At 47.7% G+C, this 23,971-nt stretch overlaps 1 protein-coding gene across 2 annotated transcripts in view; it reads left to right on the top strand.

The window, feature by feature from the left end:
* The window catches only part of MSH5 (mutS homolog 5), a 402,336-nt gene that overhangs the window by 208,993 nt on the left and 169,372 nt on the right, over nucleotides 1–23,971 (top strand). For both annotated transcript variants that reach the window (XM_069635150.1, XM_069635151.1), the window contains 3 exons: nucleotides 456–501; nucleotides 19,583–19,721; nucleotides 21,137–21,199. In XM_069635150.1, coding sequence (XP_069491251.1) covers nucleotides 456–501; nucleotides 19,583–19,721; nucleotides 21,137–21,199 — 248 coding nt within the window. The remainder of the gene's footprint in view (nucleotides 1–455; nucleotides 502–19,582; nucleotides 19,722–21,136; nucleotides 21,200–23,971) is intronic.

Here is a 23,971-nt window from a genome sequence, read left to right as displayed (position 1 = left end):
CGAATGAAAACGTCATTGAAAGCACAGGAGAAAGGTAAATCCCAGCAATAACCAATCTGCACCCCACACACATCTTCCAACCCAGCCACCCGAAAGACTGCAGCACTGATGGGAGAAGGAAGTGATGGAAACATTGGGGGACCAAGACCCACGTTTCAAAGTTTGGTGAAAACATGAACCCAGTCACCTCTCTGGTGATTGCACCTATGGGTGAACATGTTTTAATCTCACTTCTTGAGAATGGCCCAGGCTTCCCAATCAGCCTTCAATAGACTGCTCTGATCCTTGAGGCACAGAGTCCCTCTTGCCATGCTGTATTATGTAAACACTTTATGAGGAGCAATGGGTGTTGTTTCCTTGCTACACTTTCTATACCCACATTTGGCAAGAATGATTTACTTGCATTCATGGCAAAATGGCAGCACATCAGAGATAAGCATGTGTTTTTTGTCTAGGGATTATGAACCGGTGCCGATCCAGGTGGGGCGAGAAGCTGATGAGGTGAGCACTTGCCTTACTCTCTGCATGTGAATGTGACTGCATTTGTGTGTGTGTGTGAAGTTATTATCTGTACTGATAAGGGAAGCATGCTTATGGTAGGCTTCAATGATATGGAGATGTTTTCTCTGATACTACACCTTTCTTAAGAGCTCCTTATTTCTGTGGGTCAATACCAGTTCAGTTACCGCAGAGTTTATCTTGAGTTCTCCCTTTATTGGGAGAACCTACCCGTTATTGCCCCTTGACTATTTTGCTACCCTTTCAGCAAGCTTTGACACCTGATATAATATTCTTAAGAAATTAATGAATACCTTTCACTAGTTCCTCCCAGTTACATGTGATGATAGCATTTCTAAAAACAAATACCTTTCTACTTAGGTTTTTGCAGGGTTGTTTATGTAAACACTTTTCCTTTCTGGAAGGCGGGGCTCCCCACCCCTATCGCCCTTTGCTTTCTCCTGACTTCCTACACCCATTCCTAACATTCTTAAAATAATCTTTCCCTTCTGCCCTAAATATTTGTAGGTCAACCTTATTTAGTTAAGACTTAAGTAGAAAAGCATTATCGCATGTTGCCATCATATTCTGACTTAAGCTTTTAGTTTGTGGATTCACAGCGACACCACTCTGAATTGTTCCCTTTTATTAATCTTCTCTGGTATTAATCTATTAAGAGGTATTAAATCAGAATACTGACTATCCGACAGATATATCGTTTACCTGATCTTATTTACTGCATGGTACTAAGATGTGTTTGGCTTCATGATCTTCACTTCTCTTCCACTCTAGCAATTCTTTGTATGTTACAATTATGTGCACGAGATGAGGATGAATTAAGACCCGTCGAAACATTTCTAGTAATGAGTTCAGCTAGTTTCATACACCAGAATTAATTATTTCTCTATATGATTGATATCTGCCTCACTAACCATGTTTCCTTTTTGAGGACATAGTCAGCCTCATTACGAGTATAGCGGTGTGAGAAAACTCGGTGGTAACTTGGCGGTAAATCCATTAGTTCTATGTTACTGCCACATTCCTGCACCGCCATACTACGAGTTTGGCAGAGAGGTGGAGGATTCACCACTCGCTAAGAGCTGGAGGTAAATCTGCCACCTTTCCGCCAAATAAACATCAAAAGGATTCCACCGAAATCCCCATGAGTGCGATGGACTCCAATTAATGGGGCCTAACACCACCTACCACCACTTGTAATCTGACAGTAATTCCACTGGGCCAAGTGGCGATAACGTTAATTCTGTTTGGTGGTATCTCTGCAGATTTACCGCCGGGATACCACCAAACTCATAGTGAGGCAGTGTTTAATCAAATAAGGGGGACAATGTATGCCAACTTCTTGGGGGGCAAATGGGAGAAATGTGGAGAATAATTCTGTGGCTCTGCTATGGTGGCATCCAATTCCTATTATGGGATAGAGGCAAAGAATTGTTTGAGGAATACGTGCATTTTGTTTATCCCAATCCAGTAAATATGGAATTCTCTTATGAGTGCAGTAATTCATCTCTCTTATTTGGATTTAGTAATTGCAGTCTCTGAATTTATAACAGAGACAATTCTTCACTGTAAACCAACAACATGCAATGCATTATAAAAATGCTAGTAGTACATAAGTGGAAGGAATATCTCTATTAGGGAAAAACTGAGAGCCAAGCCTAATTGTATTTTTACCCAGGATTATGATATGGTTAAAATGATCTGTGAACTCTTCAGTAAGTGGTGCTAGCCGCAAAGGGGCCTTGGTAAGGCATTAGATAAATAAGAAATATAGATGGGAAAAGCCTTTTACAACCAAAGTGTAACAAAAAAGTAGATAACATTATCAAATGTATAACTGGGTGCAGTGCCGAGCAGCAAGAGATTTGGAAGATAATGATCAAACATTGCATCAATACTGTTACAGCATAGTCTAACACGTTAAATTGCCGTACCTTGAGTGATTCTAAAAGGGCGTTCACGCACATTGATGGACGCTCTGCCTCTACTCTCGATTATGTCATTGTTAATTCTAAAGGTCTTACGTACATAGTCGATATGGGCATTGTAAGCAGAGACAAGAGTGATCTTTTTCCTTTATGTACTCTCTTGGCTCTTCCAAAAGTTAGTAATACTGTTTCCAATTATGATCATGCAATGGCATAAGACCAATCTTATTAAGGCGAATATGGTGGTTAACAACGTAATACCTGTGTTTATATCGGAAGGGTTGCTTGCAAGTAATAACAGTGCCAATTCCATTTTATTTTATTTATTTATTTTATTTTATTTATTCGCATTTGTATAGCGCACTTGCAGCCCATGGACATCGAGGCGCTGTTACAAGTAGGTGTTGGATTCTTAATTCAGCAGATATGCATGAGACCAGAGGTCTTATGGATAAAGAATTACAGGCATAGTTGCAGGTGAGGCATGATATTCGTAATACAGTAACAGAATGCAGTCAGGTACGTTTCATACAAAGAGCTTAGTTTTAACAGCTTTGCGAAAGGCTTGGTGGGATTCAATCATTCTGATGTGCGGTGGCAGTGCGTTCCAGTGGGTGGCGGCCCGAGTGGGAAAGCTGGCACCACCGGCGCGCACCTTGCGTGATTTGGGCGTGACAATCGTGTTGGTATAGCACATTCTTAATGGTCTGGTGGCAGAGTGCTTGGTGATTCTTTGGGTCAGGTAGGGTGGAGCAAGTTCATGGAGGCATTTGTGGGTGAGGGCGAGTGTTTTGAAAACAATCCTCTCTTTCACCGGAAGCCAGTGTGCCTGTCTTCTGACTTCTGAGATGTGGTCTTTTCTCGCGGTACCTGTGGCCGCCCTGAGTGCATTGTTTTGAACTAGCTGAAGTTTGGCCAGGTTCTTATTGGAGGTCCCAACGAGTAGGGCATTACAGTAGTCCAGCCTAGATCCAATTATTGCCCTAGCAATGGTGAGGCAATTCTGGCGTGACAGGAAAGGTCTGGCAGCGTTGAGGACTTTCGAGTAATAGGCTGAGGAGGAGGCAATGGCATTGACCTATCTATCCATTGACAAGTCGGAGTCTAGGTAGACTCCGAGTGTCTTCACATGATTGGAGACCTTGATGGGAATGTTGTCGATAGTGAAGGAAGTGTACTGTTCACCGAGGTTCCCCAGCGTGGAGGGTGCTCCTATGAGGAGGAGTTCAGTTTTTTCACTATTGAGGCATAGCCAGTTATCTGCCATCCATGATTGGATAGTGGAGTAGATGGTGGTAAGAAAAGGTCTGTGAGATGGTGGCCGCTATTAGTGACCATGTTCAGGAGCAAAGAACCTACAAATCTACCATAGAAAAATCCAATAAGGTGATGCATAGTAAATGCTACAAAAAGAAGTCCATTAGTAAAGCTAAGAAGATTATGCGCAGCGAGATTGCGGTGGCGACTTCATACATTCAAGCGGGACTCGCCTCTGAGTGTGTCTCTGCCAAGGTAAAATCTATTAAAAATGGTAACAGACGTTGGCTTCGACATTTTCTGCTCAGGTCTGAAATCAAGCGTTGGCAAAAGAATGGGCCTTCTCGCTCAGTCACGTAAATCAACAGGTATATGGGAAGTGATCCGTAGGGCAAAAAAAGAGAGCTTTCCATAAATTGTGTATGTCAGAAAAAGTATGGTCCTCCCACATTACATCTACCTTGGTACGTAAAGAATGCAATGGAGAGGCATTCCCATTACCACCCAATAGTTGGTCTTGTAAGGCATCTGTCCTAGATATAATTGACAGTATTGAACATTTGAACAACTCCCGTGCGGCAGGCCCAGGCGGCGTGTGTAACAATTTATTAAAATTTGCCCCTGTACTGTGAGCAACTGCCCTCCACATGCTCTTCACAGAAATTGGAGTGATTGGTATGATACCCAAAACTTGGAAGGTCAGTCATATTCTCACAGTATACAAAAAGGGTGCATGGGATGATCCTAGCAACTTCAGAATGTTAGCGATGCTGGACATCCCTTCAGAGATATTTGCACAGTTCTTGTTATCGGAACTGAATGATTGGATCAGCTCTAATGGTATATTGCCAGCAAATCAAATTGGGTTCAGGCTAAAGTCTAGCACCATGCATAATCTTGTTGTATTGACTTCTACCATTGAATAAGCCTGGAAAATGAGAGAGATGAGCGTATATTGCGCCTTCATAGACTTCTCTGCCACTTTCGACTCGGTCCTCAGGAATCGTTTATGGCAGAAGTTAAGCAAATGGAATATGCCTTTGGGCCTATTAAAAATGTTAATACTTCTGTACACGGACACATCTGTATGTACTAGACTGGATGTGAAAGGGAAACTGTCGGCTATAATACAAACAAGCTGTGGTGTTAAGCAGGGTTGCATAGTGGCACCAACCCTGTTTAACTTGTACTTGGCGGACATGAAACAGATCTTTATGATACCATCAACCTGCCCTGTAAAGGTGGGCACTTTCTTTGTAGGGTGGTTGGCTTATGCCGACGATTTGTTGTTTTTGGATTATACCCATACCGGCCTACAGAGGTTGTTGGACGCACTGGCTGTTTATTCCACTCTAAATGGGCTCACGATAAACGTCAGTAAAAGTAAAGTTATGATCTTCCCAGTAAAAAAATACCAGAAAATAATGGCTTGGGAAATGAACAATGAGACGCTTGAACAAGTTCATTATTACAAAGATCTAAGCGTCATAGTAGATGACAAGCTAAGATGGGATAGGCAATGGCTTTCGATTAAAGAAAGATGCCTAGTATCAGCAAGTGCGATCAGCACCTTCATAGGTAGGAACAATGGTTATTCAGTCCATACTGTTTTGATGTTGTACACAACAAAAATGTGTGCAATTTGTTGTGATTTAGTCTTCCCTGGACCCTTTCCTGAATGCTTGGAATGTTGGGAGTGATTGATGTAGAATGCAGAGTGAGATAATGTTATGGTATGAGTGTGTTCTATGGGTGTCAGTTGGGAGGATGTGACTACTGACAGAGGATGCCGGTGGATGATTTCCCTGTCTTATACTTACCTGACTTAATGTACTTGATCTTATGTACATGGAACTAAGTAAAGAAGTTATATGTTCGCAGTAAGATGTCAGAGTGTTCATTGGCAAGGGACCCGCCACAACATTTGCGACGAGGATGGGATAGCTGTGCTGGAGGGACAGCACCATGATGGGGACATCCACTGCCCCCCAAAACCAAAGAAGGTCCTCTCTCAGGGGAGGAACTGGGAAGCTGCTTTCATTGCGCTGTATGAGGCACATGTAAAACTGGGTGCCTTTCAGAATTATGGAGCAGTGCAGAGAGTGACCGATACTTGTAAAGGAGGCTCCGTTCTGGTGGTACTGTCGTGTGCCAGTGGGCAAGCTTGGAGCTGAGTGGGACAAGAATCTTAGTCCTACGGAGCGGTTGCATCTGAATGAGGAGGTCTGCTGCGGTCATGCGGCTCTGTTAAAGCTAGGAGCCCTGTTCCTCTCCGTAGTTTCCCCTATTATGATGACGTTGTATGGAACGCTATGTGAGTTGGTGATGACTCCGTCGTAGTGAAATGGTCACTGCAAATTACGTACGCTTCCATGGAGCTATGTTTAAAACAAAAGAACCCAGCAATGTTCTTCGATGTCGCAATGTTACGCCCGCTTGTTCTGGGGTCTTTCCTCGTTGACAGGAGAGGGAGATTAATAAGTCGCTGTGCATGGCCGCGTGGAAGGTTCAGTGAGGAGTGATCGCCGCCTTCGACTAGGGGACTAATGATGAAAGGGGCCGTGTCCCTTGTGGTAATGTACTGTGTAGGGTGCTGCCTTGTAGGCATGCGAGTAGGGGAGTTCGGCGGCAGTGCAAGGTGCCGCGTAGCAATGCAGAAGAGGAAGCAGATTCGGCGGCAGTGCAAGGTGCCGCGTAGCAACGCAGAATAGGCTGAATAGTGTGAGCTCCCTTTGCTCTTATTACCTGATTCCTACCCAAGCAATAACATAGCAGACCAATTTTGTTTTGTGGAAAAATTATAGGCCGTTGGCATTTTATTTTCTTACAGAAAATACATAACAAACACAATGCATAATCATTTGCTTTTGGGCACCTTGTGTCCAGTTGGAGTTGCCCAAGGCTCCTCCCGAGTCTTTGTTACCCTTGGGCTTCCGTTCCTGGGCACATGCCACCACACCTGAGTGGGTGCTACCCCACCCGCTCAGGTCCCCCCCAAAAGCGTATCTACCTACAACCCCGTTCCTGGAGTGCCCTAAAAATGTTATTGGAGAAAACCCCCATCCCCTTGGTTGACAGATGCACCCCATCCTGGTGAAACATTTCTGGATTGTTCTGGGAGAGCCCATGTCTTATGAAGTGGAGCCCTGTGCTCTCCACTGCCTTGTTTAACTTCTTCCTGACTGTCTCGATTGCTTATCTCCTATGTGCCCCATACCAAACCCGTCGTGGTATCACCTCGGCCATAAAGATTTCCGTCTTCCACCAACTGTTGGCTATGCTATGCAGGGACTCGCAAATATTTCTCTGTAGCTCTCCCCTCTTCATGCTCACCAAATCGTTCCCCCTGAGGTGTATCACCAGGTACTCGGGTGGGTCCCTGTAACCTATTAGGTCCGACAGCCTGTCGTGGATGTCCTCCCAGTGCATTCCTGGGAGGCCCCACCATGATGTAATTGCTTTTCTGAAGCACAATCCTTGGTTCGCTTCCTCCAGCCACCTGCCTGCCCGGGTCACGAAGGAGTGCCCCACTATCCATGCTGATTTGTAGGGACCCGACTCTGTGGAAATGGGGGAGATAAGCGATCATATCAGTTCCTCTCTTAAGTATTTTTTAAAACATTGAGATTTCCACCTCCCAATTCTTTTCACCCCTTTTGCTCCCAAACCTCCTGCCCATGCCGAGGTTGCAGCTCCTATCCTGAATGAGTGTGTTCCAAACTCGGCTGGGTCCCATCCTGCCTTGGCCACTGCCTGTTTCAGTACCGCCTGAAACTGGTACCTGCTGAGTGCGCTGCAGTCCCTATGTATTAATAACTGCCCGTCTACCTCTGGTCGGTTCTCTAGAAAATCCTGGGTGATACAGTGGTCCTTCTCTTTGATGCAGTTTAGGTCAATCGCCTTCCCATTCCCTGTTTGGTCAGTTTTTGATTTCCTCAACATTATAGACATTCCCTTGCTTCCTATGCTAATATTTCTCTGTGCCAGGCTATTTCCTGCTGCCGTTTTACTGGCCACCAGCTCCTCTACTCTGAAGGCCCCGTAATATGCCAATGCGAATGCTGCCTTGAACAAAGCTGTTTCATATGTGCTACTTCATGTATCCTGTAATACTTTTAACAGAATCACTAGTTTCCCAAAGTTCAGCGGCCTTCTGCTGTCTGGTTTTTTCCCCTCCAATTTTGCCCAACCTTACATAGCATATTTTATTCTAGGGCTGTCAGTTGGATCCGGCACGCCGGCCACCTTTGTGGTGTAAGCCACTGCGGCTAGGTGTGCTGCCGCCCAGCCTTTCTTTTTCCCTCTGGCAAATGCCCCTTCCAAAAATTTGCATATTTTCCCTGTTGAAATTTCCCCCACATTCTGCAATCCTGCATCCACCAACACATCTTTTACATGCTTTTTGTACTGCTTACCCGTTTTGTAAGTTAGGGCGTTCCTGGTCAGCTTGTCAATGACCCGTTCCGTTCTCTGTGGTTCTCCCGTTTTCTTAGAGTTGACCTTGTAGCCAACCGCTCCTTCCTTTCCAATGCTTTAAACGGGACCCATGCCTTCTGTGGCATGGGCGTCATTTCCTTGTCGGCGTCCGGTCTCAGCTCCCTGAACCTTGCCCACTGAAAACGAGATGGTGCATCAGCTACCACATTTGCTTCCCCAGCGATGTGCCTCGCCCTTATGCATGTATTCATTTTTAGGCTTTCCAGTGTGATTGCCCTCATCAATTCTAGCACTATTGGGCATGACGCACTCCCTTTGTTCAACATGTGCACCACCGCCATGTTGTCTGACCATACTGCCAGTTCCTTGTTTTTTAGCTCTTCCCCCCCATGCACACAACGCTACCCAAATTGGAAAGAGTTCCAGCAGTGTTATGTTTTTTGTCCATTCTGCCACTTGCCATGCTTTTGGCCATTTTTCTGCACACCAACTTTTCTCAATTTTTAACGGTGTGGCTCCCTTCCCGCCCCAGTTACTAGTTCCGCTTTTCGTTGCTCCTGTTGCTTGGAGCCGTGGCCCTTGTGTACTTGGAGCTACTGTGGTCGCCCTTACATCTCTCTCACTTGTGGCTGAACTTGCACTTCCATGCCCAGCTACATGGTACTCCTTCTCAAAATTCCGACATTGCCCTGGCTCTGTTCTTGGTGTCCCTGAATTCCCACTGCCCCCTCCCCCCTGCGTAGTTGGGGGCAAGCTGCTCTGCCACCCTCTCTGTGAACCATAGCTCCAGCTCCGAAAACTTTGATCCCTCGTTCTGTCATAGCTATAATCGTATCTTCTGTTATTGTATTTATACTCAGCTCTGTAATCATTCTGCCAGTACTGCCTCCTCTGCTGTCCTCCTGAGTTCTGTTCCCTGGTTTCCCATTTTTCTTTTAGCACATTAAATATGTAGAGGTTAAAATTCTCTTCGTCCCACCCCATGTCTGGAAAGCAGTCCATCTCCTTTCTGAACTCGTGATCATACTCTTGCCATGCATCCCCCCCGAATGCTGTGTGCACTTTTAGCACCCTCTACTGGTATGCCACTAACGCTACCCCATCCTCTGGGAATTTCTGCAATATAATCGTGGACATTATATGAAAAGCCGCCATCCAATTGGTCAAAATTTCTTGCTACTGGCCCCCTCTTTAATAATCCTTTCTCATCCTCCTTTATGTCATCCAGTGACACATTCATCCCTCTTTTTTGGCAATCTAGCAATGTATAGATATCAATGAATTCTTTCCTCCATATTTTTCTTTTACTTTGTCATTAATATACCAAGCCATTGCCTTCATGGACCTGCCCTGCGCATCTTTGCCCATTGTTGGTCTGCCATACTTTGTCTTGATTGGGCCCCCTTTTGTTGTAACTGCAGTCGCTACCCCTGGTGGTACCACCCCCTGCAGTGGGTTCCCTGCCAGTGGCACTGCTTCTGATCCATTTATCGCTACTGGTTGAGGAGTGGTTCCCGCTGGTGCCCCTTCAGGGTTTGGTACTACCGGTGCCCCCTGTGGCGCTGGGACCGGAGTCTCCCTGGGTTCCGCCCCTGCCCCCCTGATCCTTTCTGTTTCTCTTTGCTTACGACCCCTTCAACTTTACCCAGGCCCTTAAATAATCCCTTTCTTCATCCTCGCTGCTCCCTTCCTCTGATGAAGAAAACTCCTGCTCCTCTCTGTGTCCCCTCTTGCCTCTGCCTCTTCTGCCATTGGCTCTGGGCGACTTACCCGTACCCGTGACACAAGTTTTCAACATTTCAACAATTTTTTCCCCCACATTGTTATTCACAGTACCTTTGTTTTTTTCCTTCTTCTTCTTCTTTTTGGGTGCCTCTAGCTGCGCCTGCGATTTCCTTGGCTCTTCTCCTTTTCTGCCCTTGCGGCACTTCATCTTCCCCTCCACTGCTGCTGGGCTCCACAAACAGCAAAGGTGACACTGCCTTTGCCCTCTCCTCTTTTTGCATTATATCGAGCACCCATTGGGCCCTATGATTCCTTCTCCGCCTTTTTTGCCCATTCGCTGAACTCCAGGGACCTTCTTGCCCTTTCCTCAGCCATTTTCCTGGTCTGAATGCTTCCTTCCTTCTCTTTGGTTTCCACTTGCTATTGTTTCACAATTGTTAAAAAAAAACCCTTCTTTTAGTCCGTGCTTTGCTAAAATCCGCTCCTTGCCGCTCTGCTTACTTCTCCCAGTTGCGCCTGTGTGTGCTTCTTTGGTTTATTCGTCCTCCTTGACTTTCCCCCCCAGCTGGTCCTTGCTCGGGTGGTGCGTGGTAGTCGGAGGATGCTTGTGCCTTTAAGAAAAATGTTCGCCTGCCCCTTTAAGGGCCTTCGCTTCCGTGTTTTACTGTTAAACCTCTTAAGCCACGCCCCTCGCTGTTCGCGGGCTTCCCTCAACGAAGATCCCTTCACCTCGGCTTCCCGCGACTGCGCTGCCGCCGGATGGAACCTTGACAAGATCTTCTTTATTTTCCGGTTTCCCGCGACGGCGCTGCTGCTATCCGGGATGCCTCTTCTCAAGGCCCTCGACCCAGCTCTTGATCCAGCACGTCCTCCGGCTTCCTTCTGTGCGCGGCGCCGGCAGCTCCTTCCCGTGCGGTCTCCGTTCGTTGCTGCAGACTTCACCCGGCACGGCTCCCTGTTCTTCCGGATGAGGTAAGACGACACTGTAGTTCTTCTCCTGTACTGTACCCGGCTAACGCAAGTTTGGCTGTGCTGTTGAAAGGGGAAAGCAGTCAGACATAAGCCCGCAAGAGCAAACGTTTTCCTTTACTCCCTTTTCCAGGCCCTAGGAGCTTACCCAAGAGAGGTGAGCTCCTTACCTGGTTTGTTCTGATTGCACTTTCCTGGGGCTACTTATAACCCTAACCTCCTTTGTTCTTCCCTTGGGGGCCGGGCTTTTCCCGGCCCCCTGCTGTTGCCTTTCGCACCTTTGCCAGGTGCCATTTCCTGCCCTTTCTGGGCCATTTGTGTTGTGGCGCCAAACGGACGCCCCTCCCTACGGCTTTCGCGCTGTTTCCCCCCCACCCCGCGCCTAAACTCCCAGGCCCTCCATCGGCCCGTATTTCATACGGCCTGGGGATGGGGCAGAGGAAGCGGACAGCTGCATCACGGCCGGCAAAAGATTTGGGGAAGAGCTTTGTCAAGCTATCTATGGGAAAGGGGTGCCGTGTTCCCCAGCGGTACTTTTAAAATCTTGGCGCTGATAGAAAGAATGAGGAGTGATCAGCGCGGAATTGATCGGCGTGTGAAGTTTCTTTCCAAAATATTTTCTTTTCTTCTGAGAAATGAGCATAGTATTAGCATTTCTTAAGTAGATGTGAGGTTTATAGAGTATTAGGAGTTGTGATGTGAGGCCTGTGCAATATGTCAACAGTGTTTGTAATGATAGCGTGTGCTGGGTTTGGTGTGCACTGAGTGGAAATTAATTTATGTCGTGGCCTCTGTTTAGGAGATTTAGAGCTGCGAGTTAGTGAGTTACACACCCTCATTACGACCCTGGCGGAAAGTAACTGACATGACCGCCATAGCGTAAATAGCGTTTCCGCCATTGCACGATGGAGCAAAGTGCGGCTAATTCTGACCCATCGGGCACGAGCATTACGCCATGGCGGAAGTGCAAAGTCCGCGATGGCGGAAATGACCCCAAAACGCCCCTTACCGCCGTCGTACGCCGCCCTAGGTGCAATTCCGCCACCCATCTTAGCGGTCACCGTAATGAGCGGTCAGCGCAAATTACGGTCACCGTAAATATATGGAAACGGAAGTAAAAACATGGGGCCGGAACGGGAAACAGCGCGCCGTACACCTATAAAATCAGAATCCCAACACAACCATCAAAAATCCGACCCTGAGACACATCCCAACCCGTTAGCCACCCCAGTCAAAAAAATAAATATGGGAAAAGTCGCCAAAAAAGCGTGCGATCGCAAGCGGCAGGTCCACTTCTCCCATGAGGAACTCACCGTGCTCACAGAGACCCTCCAGGAGAATGCTGCCGTCGTCTTCTCGACGCAAATGACCAGGACGGCACTTGCGAACAAGAAGGCCATATGGGCCCTGGTGGCACAGCGGGTAAGTGCGGTGGGGACCGCACCCCGCAACCCACAGCAATGCAGAAAGCGATGGGACGACTTGCGGATACGCGTCCGGAGCATACTTTCTGCCAACCGAAACATTGCCACAGCTACCGGGGGAGGATCGGAATCACCCATCAAGTTGACCCCCTGGGAAGAAATCTGTGCCTCCACCATTGGAATGGAGAGCATAGAGGGAGTCGGAGGGATGGAGAAAGGAGTGCAGACATCCGAAGAATCAGGTAGGTGGCCCAAATAAAACAATGCTAAATCCACAATGTCCAATCATGTGAAGTACCATGTGTCCCCATAGTGCAATAGAAACACATGTCCAGGAGAACGTCCACATACATTGCCATGATAGCGCCCTTCAAAAGTCAGATTAAATACATAAATAAGTAAAAATCCTAAAAACACCCTCCACATGTGCAGCATGCACACCCTAACTGCAGGCTGCAAAATAACTGCATCCTCAATCCACACAAAAATGAGACCACCTCCAAGGCCCTGACCCAAATCACCCTCAGGTACCACCCCAATGCATGTGATACATTGCCATTCCAATTTCCACAGACCCATAAATAACGCTCGCCCTCCTTTACTCCACCACAGGGTCCGATTCAAACGACGAGCTTCAGGACACCCCTACCAGCACACCTGCAAAGAGGGCCAAGACCAACGGCCAAAGACCCTCCACCTCAGCTGCACGGATCAAGACACGGCAGCAGCACAAATCAAGTGGCAGCACACTGGAGGGGACTTCAACAGGCACCCCAGCAGCCAGCATGTCCACAACAGCAACACCACAGGTCCCCCCAATGGATGCCACAGAAGGCACTGCTTCTGGTGGCAGCAGCACCATAGGTGACACTGCTTTCATGCCAGCATGCTCCGAAACAGAAAATGGTGCTGTCGATGTAGGACCCATCCATGACCTGTCTCAATCCCCCTGTTTGTTTCATCCCGTACACCATGAGGAAACCACGCAGGGGCACCCACAAGACGACGACTGGCCAACCCCCACAAGGCCTGTGGCAAGGCAACATGAGGTGATCAGCCCCTCTGTGACACCACCGCAAATGGCCATGGCCCAGCAGAGGCAACAGTCCCTCGAGCAGATGATTGTGCAACAGCAGCAACTGGCCACGCTCCTCAAGGAGCATGCTGCTGAGTGTGGGGGTACTAAGGCAGCCATTGAAACATCTACTGAGACACTTAGGGCAGAAATGGAGCGAAGTACCGAGACACTAAGGGCACAAATGGAGGGAAGCACCGAGAGCCTGAGGGGACAAATGGAGAGAAGCACCGAGAGCCTGAGGGGGGAACTGCATGCGACGTCCAAAGACGTATGTGGTGAACTTGCCGCTGTGCGCCGTGTGCTCACTGAGCTCTCACAATCCCTTAGGGACATGCATGGACGTGAGCAGGCAGAGACATCATCCGTTGCAAGTTCCGTCCAGGGCAGCCCCCAACGTAGATCTGGGAGGAACCTGCGCTCCACAGGCAGGGGTGCCCCTGATACCCGGAGAGGGGGCTTGCAATAGCGTCTGCCCACTGACAATGAGCATCTTTGGACACTGGTGTTCGGGGGGGAGGTAGGAGGGTGGAGGGGGTGTGCTGGGCTTTTTTGGGTGGCGGGTCGATTGGGTGTGTAATATCATTTCACATTTGCTATACATTTCTTCATATTCATCCAATGAGATGTGTGGACATTGATCTTTGTGTACGAGGCCTTTCTTGGCGTACAGTCCACATTGTGCATGTTCCAGACACACACAGTGCCACAAGTCCCGTGTCCATGTAACAGCCACCAGGCGTGAGTGCTAGAAGCATGCATCTATGGAATTCTGACGAATTTCACGGGCCTCCTGTGCCTCGCGGACTCCTTGAGGTGCTGCCACATCCCCACCCTCATCATGACCATCCTCAGGTGCTTGCAGTTCTGCGTCAGGAGGCATGGCCACATTTCTACGTACGCACATGTTGTGTAGCATGACACATGCCATGACCATCTTTGCAACCTTCTCATGGCGGTACAGGAGTGCCCCGCCAGACCTGCTGAGGCAGCGGAAACGAGCCTTCAGTAGGCCGAATGCCTGTTCTATGACTACACGGGTACGTGAGTGGGCATGGTTGTAGTCCTCCTCATGCTGGTTCTGTGGGTTCCGGATTGGTGTAAGGAGCCATCTCTTCAGTGGATACCCGGCATCACCTGTATGTGGACAATAAAGGATGTTAGTGGAATGACATTGCTACGTACGCATCCCACCCCCCTTCCTGCCAGGTCATTGACGCATCACCTACCCCACATTCTCATGCATTAAATGAGACTCACCGAGTAGCCAGGATCGGTGCCCTGCGTGTCACTCCATGTAGCGTGGTATTGTAGAGTTCCTCAAGACCATAGAATCATGGGTTGATCCTGGAAATCGGGCACAACAATGTGTAAAGATCCTGTTGGAGTCACACACCATTTGTACATTGATAGAATGATATTGTTTCCGGTTGCGGTACTGGACCTCCATGGCATGTGGGACAACCAATTCCACATGGGTGCAGTCGATGGCACCAATGCAACCCGGTATGCCGCCAAGTGCATGGAATCCCACTTTTGTGTTTGTAATCTCCTGCTCCGAGCGTGGTAAAGAGATGTAGTCGTCTGTGTGCTTCAGGAGGGCATCAAGCACTTGGAATAGTGTCCGTGACAATAGTGGCTGTGAAATGCCATGCAACTGTCCGACTGTGTGCTGGTAGGTGCCTGTGGCCAGGAAGTGGAGTACAGACACCACCTTCAGTAGGGGTGGGATGGCGGTTGGGCTATCTATCATGCTGACAAGGTCAGCGTGTGTCATGTTGACAATGGCGGTTATGGTGTCCCGGTCCAAACGGTAGAGGGTGTGGATCTGCTCAGCAGTGAGGTTGAACGGATTAGCTCGGAGGCGTGGGATTGCGGGCTGCCTGCGTGGTGGTAGTGGCTGTGCTGGTGGGCCTTGCTGCCCCTGCCTTGCCCTCCTCCTCCTCCTCCTGCGTCTCCTCTGTGTGGCCGGTTGTTGTAGTAGTTGGTGTTCGTCTTCTTGAAGTTGGAGTACTTGCAGTGCTATCAGGTCCCCCAGGCCCAACATCGCTAGTCCTGCCGGTAGCATTTTGGAGTGGGTGTGGTTGTGGGAGGGGGTTGGGTGTGCAATTTATGTGTTTACAGGCCGTATAGCCTCCACCTGTGGTGATTCATTCCACCTGTGCCAGCTGCAACAACTTTTGGGCGAGCACGTCCCGCACACAACGCTGCAATTTGACGCATGGCATCTTGCAATTGCAATCATGTATTTAATCCCGATGGCAGTGAAATATTGGTTTATATGTTAATTCTGCTATGGTCCCATTGTTTCGCATACTATATTTGCAGTCGCGAACAAACTTGTAAAGGGTCAGTGGAATGTAGTACTCGATCAACGGTGGACCCTCATGCAGCACTGTACCGACGTTCACCGACGGGCGGGGAGTCCCATTAGTGATTGAAGCCAGTTACCATTTTCACACACAGCCGCACTACGTAGATGTATTTGTGAATTCAAGCGTTCACAGATGCCTTTTCGACGTGATGTTGCAAATGAGGAATTCGAAGGACAGCGCTTTTGGTTTTCAACTAGCGGCGAGGAGATGCCCACAGGTCTGACTGGAAATATAACGTTCTATTGTTGAATGTCCTTGGGACAGGGCCCATGACGAGAATGCAATGATTGATATGAATTGAATGGGATGCGCAATAGCGTAGTGGACGATAAGGCAGGACGTTCCCAAATACATGTTACTTCACTACACTAGAAATCCGGGCAGGAGCACAGTGGATTTTGCAGACTGCATTACGCACAGACTCAATGGAAATTTCTAATGTTATGTGAGTAAATATTCAGGCGTTTTTATACCGGGATGAGGGAATGATGAATGGATGCATGGACAGATGATTTAATTGAGAGTTTGCCATGTACATGGCTTTTTGGAATCTATCCCCTTCCCCTGCGCTATGTGATGCAAAGCTGCCATAGTGGGACCATCGTCTATCTGCCCTTTTTCAACCCTCCCTGTCTCGACGCGCCTTCAAACACTTGTGTCTATGCACGTTACCAATCCCATCTAATGGATTCTGTTTTAACAGACGCATGCACGCAAACACTCGTTTGTAATAGTGTATTCACCTCGATTTATATCGTTATGATTCGCAAGTGATTTTTGGGTGAAATTAATCCTTTTGAGTGGGCTAGCATACATTTGGTTGTAGATTTAGTGTGTTGAATGAAGTGAGTAATACATATGAAGTTCGGATGCCCATACTATTTTTTTTTTTTTCATTTGGGTGACAGGTATCTCCTCCCCTTTTGCCGCTGCCATCTGTACGCCACTCCTGCAGATGGCTTCTACAGTCGACACCTGCAGCTTCGAGTTAATCAGTGGAGCACCATTACGATCTTATGGGACGATCGCCAATGGGCCACATGCCCTTACGCAGTACTAGTGGCTAGGAGCAACATATCGACCCTTCAGCTGGACTAGTGCCTACTTCATGGGACGGCCCTGCGGTTCTAGGCGCTTCCATGTTGCCTTTTTGAACGTAAATGTAGCCCCTGTGTACCATGAAGGAACAGGGCGTCACACAAGAAGAAGCTGGTCATTTATTGCGGATGCAGCCCACAGTAATGAAAATTATTTGGGAGTTTATGAGCAAATAGCTGTATGGGCTTGGTGATTTTGATGTGCATTAAATTTATGTTCAGATATTAACCGTGTAGCGTTATTCTTTGCTAGTAATGTAGCATATTCCGATTTGTGGCGCGATGTATTGTGAGATGATCTGCATTGGGTTCCGGCTTCTGAGTAGCGTTGTGTAGTACTGTACTGGCCGCGTTTGCCTACGAAGCCCAGTAAGGTCAGGGATAGGGGCTGCCATTATGACTGTTTTTATGATGTCATGCTCAGGGGCGGGGGATTAGCTTTTGTGCAACAGATGCCGGTCAGCCAGGTGGATTGGTGGAATGATGGGATTATCAGAAAATGGCTGGTCACAGGTGCCTGTGTTTGCGTGCGTTTCTTGGAGGGAGACTGAGGTCAGGTCCATTGGAATTGCTTCTGTATTCGTGCCATCTGTGCCCTACAGCTCCCATTGGCCCCTCTTGAGATGAGCCTGGCTGCTCAGTCACTCTGCCAACTTGTGTGGTACATGCTCATGCTGATGGTTGGTTTGTCTACTGGCAAGAGTACAGGGCTGGTGCAGTCTCCCTCAGGATACTGCTTTGAATGTTGATTTACACTGGTGGCAAGCGATGGGGGACTATTGTTGTTTTGTCTCATGGAATATTTCAGTTCATTTTGGTGTACTTGAACCTTCATATGCCTGTGCTGCATCAGTACGGCAATGGTGCCATGCCAAATATGGATGGCCACTCACAGGGCACTTGGAGCCCCTGCATGCATTTGTTCGTTGGCATGCATGGGTGACTTGTACATTTCACTGGTTGCATGGTGTGACTACATTGCGCCTACGAGGTGTTGTGCAATGTGGGCAGGGAGTGGAGTACAGGCACTCAGTAGAGCCATTTACGGTTGGTTCGCGATGCCGTAATTCTCACCATGGCAGAATGGTACTTTCCGCCATGCTTGATGGCGTTAAGTGAATGTCCGCTAGGGTCCGAATTCGCGTACCGTTGCGCCATGGCGGAAATTACGGTTTTGCAAGGCGCGCGTGCGCGTACTTGGTGCAGTTAGCGTTGGCGTTCACTACGGTGTCGCTAATGGCATCGTACTTTACGGTGACGGGTCATAATCGCAACGGGCGGTATTCGATGGCGGTATTACATTTCCGCCATCGTTTTTCGAATTCCGCCAGGGTCGTAATCAGGCCCCATGTCTAAATTCTGCTGTTAACCGTTTCTTTCCACAGCTGGACTTTCAGAAAATGTAGTTAGAGTATAGACTGGCTAAGTTGTGTAGGGCATTGAGTAGGTGAAACTTGTCATGTTAACTTTTGTTTTCACAGGTTGGACTTTATTAGAAAAATGAGTAGAGTTTTAAATTGTAAAATGCACAGTTGAATGGATAGTGTGATAAAATGCAAGTAATGTTGAGAGACTTCTAGTGAGGATAAAATGTGCTTTTGTATGAAATGTTATGATGTGTATGATTGTAGTTGGTTTAGGCTTCCCTATTTGGAGATGAGTAGTGAGGAGTGTGGTGAGGTGGTTCGTTGAACACAGGCGTCTTGTGGGGTGGAGACACTGGGATAGGTTGAGTGTTTTGCTATTGGGTGTTGCCTACCTGGGTATTTGGAATACCCTGCCTGGTTTATCGGATTTGGGTCTGCCTTTGATCATTTGCCTGAGTGTGCGTATATTGGCATTGTGGCAAACCTCTTGGGGAAACCTGCTTTGATAGATTGGCTGTCAATGTTCATTCCTTGATGGAAGGAAAAGTTACTTGTGATCCTAGTTCTTCAACATTCATATCTTCACTGAATTTGCAGCAGTGTGCCTGCCTCCTCCCTCTGAGTAATACGGTGGAGAGATCAGGAATGAGTTTGAGATTATGATATGATATGATATTTTATTTGTATCGCGCTCGTACACAAGTGTTTCAGAGCGCGACTAGGCAAGGGAGGGGAACAGGGGAGAACAAAACAGCGATCTTGCTAGGCCCAGTGACAAGGAGAATGCGCAAGTGCATGGGGAATAAGATCCATTACCCTTTACATTTAAAAAAAAGAGTCGCGTCTACCTGACCAGTGCTATGCATTGTGGGAGCTGGTAGCACCCCATTTCCTTAAAGTAACAGTTTCACTTTTGTACATCCTTCCTTGCCTTTTCCTTGATTTTCACCTTACAGTGTAGGAGAGTACTTTAAGAGTCACTAATGTGCTTTCTGGAGTTAAAATAGGCTAAACATATCAACAGTAAGCCAAATGGGCAGCATTTATGCCATTTAATGTTTATAAACAGGAGCTTTCTCTTTACTATTGAAACCTGTTCTGAGATCCTGCGCATGTGCAGAGATATTCTGTTTATAAATTCAGACAACTGATGAGGAGCCAGGATTACAGGTGAATAATCCTTCCTTACAGGTAAGCCCCTTTCTCCAGTAGTGTGTGCTCCTGGGGTTGATATCTTAATAAATCCTCCTGCAGTTCAGGAGGTCCCTGACTGTGGGAAGCGTTTCTAAGCATGTGGCTATGAAGTAGATATTTGTTTTGGGGAACTTATCATGCCGTTGACCCTTTGAGAGGAGAAGCGGATTGGACACCCTTCACTTTCACCCCAATATCCCTGTGATCGGATCTTGCAGGTTGTGGTTTATGAGGCCCACCCGGAACCTGAAGGAGCTGAACACTCGTCTGGACGTTATCCAGTTTTTCATGCTGGCACGGAACTATGAGGTAGTACAAACACTGCAGGACTGTCTGAGAAACATCAAGAATGTTCCGGTAAGTTTGAGGGTGGTAGGTCATTTCCTGTTTGCCTGGGCACTGATTAGAATTATTGCATGCACTCACATTGGGCACCTGTGGCTCTAGTACTCCCACCTACCTGGTTGTAGATTACAATTGTCACATGTACTACTAGTGGGTCCATGCGGCAGTGGCGCTCTCCCCTCCCAGCTCACTCATTACAAGCTTTGCATGCAATTCTGTTGGGTCCCTGTGGGCTTGCTACTCTCTCCTTCCTGCTTCCTCATTAAAAGCTTTGCATGCTCTCCCCTCCCTGCTGACCGATTACAAGCTTTGTTCTCCCTCCATGCTCACTGATTACAAGCTTTGCATGCTCTCTCCTCCCTGCTCACTGATTACAAGCTTGGCATGCACTTCTGCTGGGTCTCTGCGGGTTTGGTACTCTCACCTCACTGCTTCCTCATTAGGAGATGTGCATGCTCTCCCCTTCCTGCTCACTGATTACAAGCTTTGCATGCTCCCCCTTTCCTGATTACTGATTACAAGCTTTGCATGCTCTCCCCTCCCTGCTCACTGATTACACACTTTGCATGCTCCCCCTTTCCTGATTACTGATTACAAGCTTTGCATGTTCTCCCCTCCCTGCTCACTGATTTACAAACTTTAAATGCTCTCTCCTCCCTGCTCACTGATTACGAGCTTGGCATGCACTTCTGCTGGGTCCCTGTGGGTTTGGTACTCTCACCTCCCTGCTTCCTCATTAGGAGCTTTGCATGCTCTCCCCTTCCTGCTCACTGATTACAAACGTTGCATGCGCCTCTTCCCTGCTTACTGATTACACGCTTTGCATGCTCTCCCCTCCCTGCTCACTGATTACAAGCTTTGCATGCTCTCCCCTCCCTGCTCACTGATTACAAGCTTTGCATGCTCTCCCCTCCCTGCTCACTGATTACAAGCTTTGCATGCTCTCCCCTCCCTGCTCACTGATTACAAGCTTTGCATGCTCTCCCCTCCTTGCTCACTGATTACAAGCTTTGCATGCTCTCCCCTCCCTGCTCACTGATTACAAGCTTTGCATGCTCTCCCCTGCCCGCTCACTGATTACCAGCTTGGCATGCACTTCTGCTGGGTCCCTCTGGGTTTGGTACTCTCACCTCCCTGCTTCCTCATTAGGAGCTTTGCATGCTCTCCCCTCCCTGCTCACTTATTACACGCTTTTCATGCTCCCCTTTCTCTGCTTGATTATTTGCAGCGATGCCCTCCACAAAGGTGCATTTGGCTCTCATAGCCCACCACCCTGGCCACTGATTATCCTGCTATGACTTCCTTCTGATGTCTACATTAACTTGGTCTCGTAGCAGAGAGACTACATTGAGATAAACAAATTGTGTAGGGTAATGCAGTGCTTACACAGCTCACTGATCAGAAGGTATACTTCTTTAATCTCCCAGCTGATACTGAAGAGGATGACCGTCTCCCACAGCAAGGTGAACGACTGGCAGGCTCTCTACAAGGTAACTAACTCCAGTGGTTCGTTTATTCAGAGACTCCCCTTTGCACTTCACACCCCTGGTCCTCTGGGCATCACAATGGAAATACTTCTTTGGGGAGTAAGAGAACTGTAGATGTTTTTTTTATCAAGAGTCAGATTGCAGAGGTAAGCATAATTATAGACTTGCTGCTGAAAAAGGGGAATATGTTGTAATTTCAATCAATGCCTTGTTCCCACAGATTCCTCATCCTTAGAAATAGCATCAGGCACACACTGTACTGGAAAGTATCAGTGTCAGTTGTGCGTCAGCCCCAACATGGCCTTTTGGGCACCACCAGTGCCAAAAGTGACATCACAAGTAAGCAGACCTACTCAAGCACCATTTATTCAGTTCCTTTTTTCCAAACACATCAAGCGTCCTTTGAAACACTCTGTATCTCTGAAGTGTCTTTATTTTTTATTATGCACGGCTGACAGCATCAGGTTTCAAGCCATGCAGAAACTTTAAGCGCCAGCTGTTTGTGTCAAGCCTGCCCCGGCGCCATGTTTGTTGCCTGGGGCCAGATCATAATAGTCACCTGTGTGTCTTTACTGTTGATGCACCCAGTGGTCATTAGAGGGCATGTGTCATTGTGTTCACCGGGCACTACAAGCATGAATGGAGTGCAGAGTCCATCCTCTGCTGTGCCAGTCCATCTCTTCCTCTTAACCTGCTTTTGAAAGTGCAGCCCTGCACAGGTCCGCCTCCTTAGATGTAGTGCACGCCTTGCCTGCCCCAGTGGAAGAGAAGATTTTATTCCAGGAGAGTCCTTTTCTTCCAGCACCAGTGCTTTTTTTCTTTCAGAAAACTGCTCCCCTGAAGCTGTGTACCAAATTAAATGGTTCATAAATAGAACCATGGATGATAAACCAATGGTCCTGTTTGAGGAAGGTTGCCCTCACTCGCTTTGACAGGATTTCGGATGACTATATTTTAGCCTGAAAGACTTTGCTGCTGGAGGAGGAAGTCACCATCTTCCGGAATGATTCAAACCTGATGCTGCCTTTTTGGTCAGGAATCCGCATGGTTGGTCTTTTGTTAGCAGCCTTTGGACATAGATCTGATGGCCCAAGCCAGACCATAACTGGGCTTGGAGCTGAGTGGGTCCAAGATGCCACAGGTCTTTCCAAATCTCCAGAAATTGACTTTGGGATATACTGTTGCGAGTTTGCCTCTTTCCACTCTTTGATCGTCGAGGCTGTTGATTCTCTTGGGCTATTGACACTTGTGGCAGAAGGGAAGGTTCATGCACTATTAAACAGGCATTTTGGAACTTAAACTGCTTTCAGAGGTCCTACTAACATCCATTGGAATCCTAACTGAGCTGGTCCTTTCTTTGTCAGACAAGACGTCTTCGGTACTTCCATTATCAAAGAAGGTGGCTCCGCAGAACAGAACAGCACCTGGAGATCCCACCTTCCTATATTTCAAATTGATGGCTAACAGCCTCATAAATCAGGCAATGAGTACACTTTCCTGCTCTATGGCATTTCTCACACTATTTTGGAGGGAAGGTCTTCGGTGTGTGTGTGTATGTGTGTGTGTTTGCGTGTGTGTGCGCGCACGCGCGCATTGTGGTGAGGTGAACTAAGGCGTCAGACAAAGGGGTACCATGTTTCAACAAAGCTTTATTACTATTTAAAGCAAGGAACCTACCTCTCCCTGTCGCTACAGGGTTGCCCCTACTTAAACCAATAACAACTCGGGTGCTCGTCGCCAGGATGTCTATTCAAAGGAAAAATATCTGTCCTCTAGCCAAAAACCTACTCTTACCCTACCAGTAATCTAAAGAAAGGGTTCAGCATCCAATTATATATAATCCCAGGAGAATGACTCTCTTCTCCTGGTAAATTGGCTCAGTCTTTGTCTTTTCTTCAGTAATCCTTTGCTTTAGCTTCTGATCCAATAAAGAAAGCGTGGCGAGGAGAATGACTCCCTTCTCCTGAGCCACCTTTTACTGCCTTGGTGGCTATCTTGGAATATTATTTTGCAATAGTCCTCAAAAGTCTCTTTACTTCTTCCCAAGTGCTTTTGAAAGTTGTTTTACAGTTCCAGTAATTCATCCCAGTCTTACAACATTCTGAAGATTACCTCCAGGTAGTTCTTGTTGTCTAATCTCCTCTGTAATCCTATTTGGATTATCACTTTGACGAGGGAGATTCCTGGCGATGCACTCCTGATTCTTGAATCCTGGAATATCACTATTATGATGAGGGAGATTACTCCCAAAATCCTCTTGACTCTACGGGCCCCATCACGAGTCTGGCGGTAACCCTTAAATGCGGCGGTAGCACTATTACCACTGCATTTAAGGGTCTGCCAGATCATGGGCTTGGCTCATTTGCCCCTAGTTCTGAGCTTGGGGAAAATCTGTTGCAATTCTGCCGATTTTTGGCGCTATTACCGCCGGCGCTAATACCGGAAAATTCCCCATTGGGCCCAATTGGGAATGGGGAGTTCCCGAATGGGCCCAATGGGGAATGGGAACCAACCGTTTCACCAAACCCATGATCCGGCGCTAATAGCGCCGGGGGGTTTGGCAGTAGGGCTAATAGCACACCGGTAATACCGCCAGGGATAACGCTGATAAGCCCCTTAGTTTCTTGGTTATTGCTATTGTAACGAGGGAGATTACCCCTGGCCTTCTCTTGATTCTTGGTTCTCTGGGTATCATTACTGTGATGAAGCAGATCACTCCTGAGCTGTGGTTGCTGTGCGCGTGTCATACATTTGTGCCTGGAGCGCTTTTCCAAC

Source organism: Ambystoma mexicanum, chromosome 13 (genome assembly GCF_040938575.1).
Source record: "Ambystoma mexicanum isolate Mex_15411 chromosome 13, UKY_AmexF1_1, whole genome shotgun sequence".
NCBI lineage: Eukaryota > Metazoa > Chordata > Amphibia > Caudata > Ambystomatidae > Ambystoma > Ambystoma mexicanum.
This window is presented reverse-complemented; position numbering and strand designations above follow the sequence as displayed.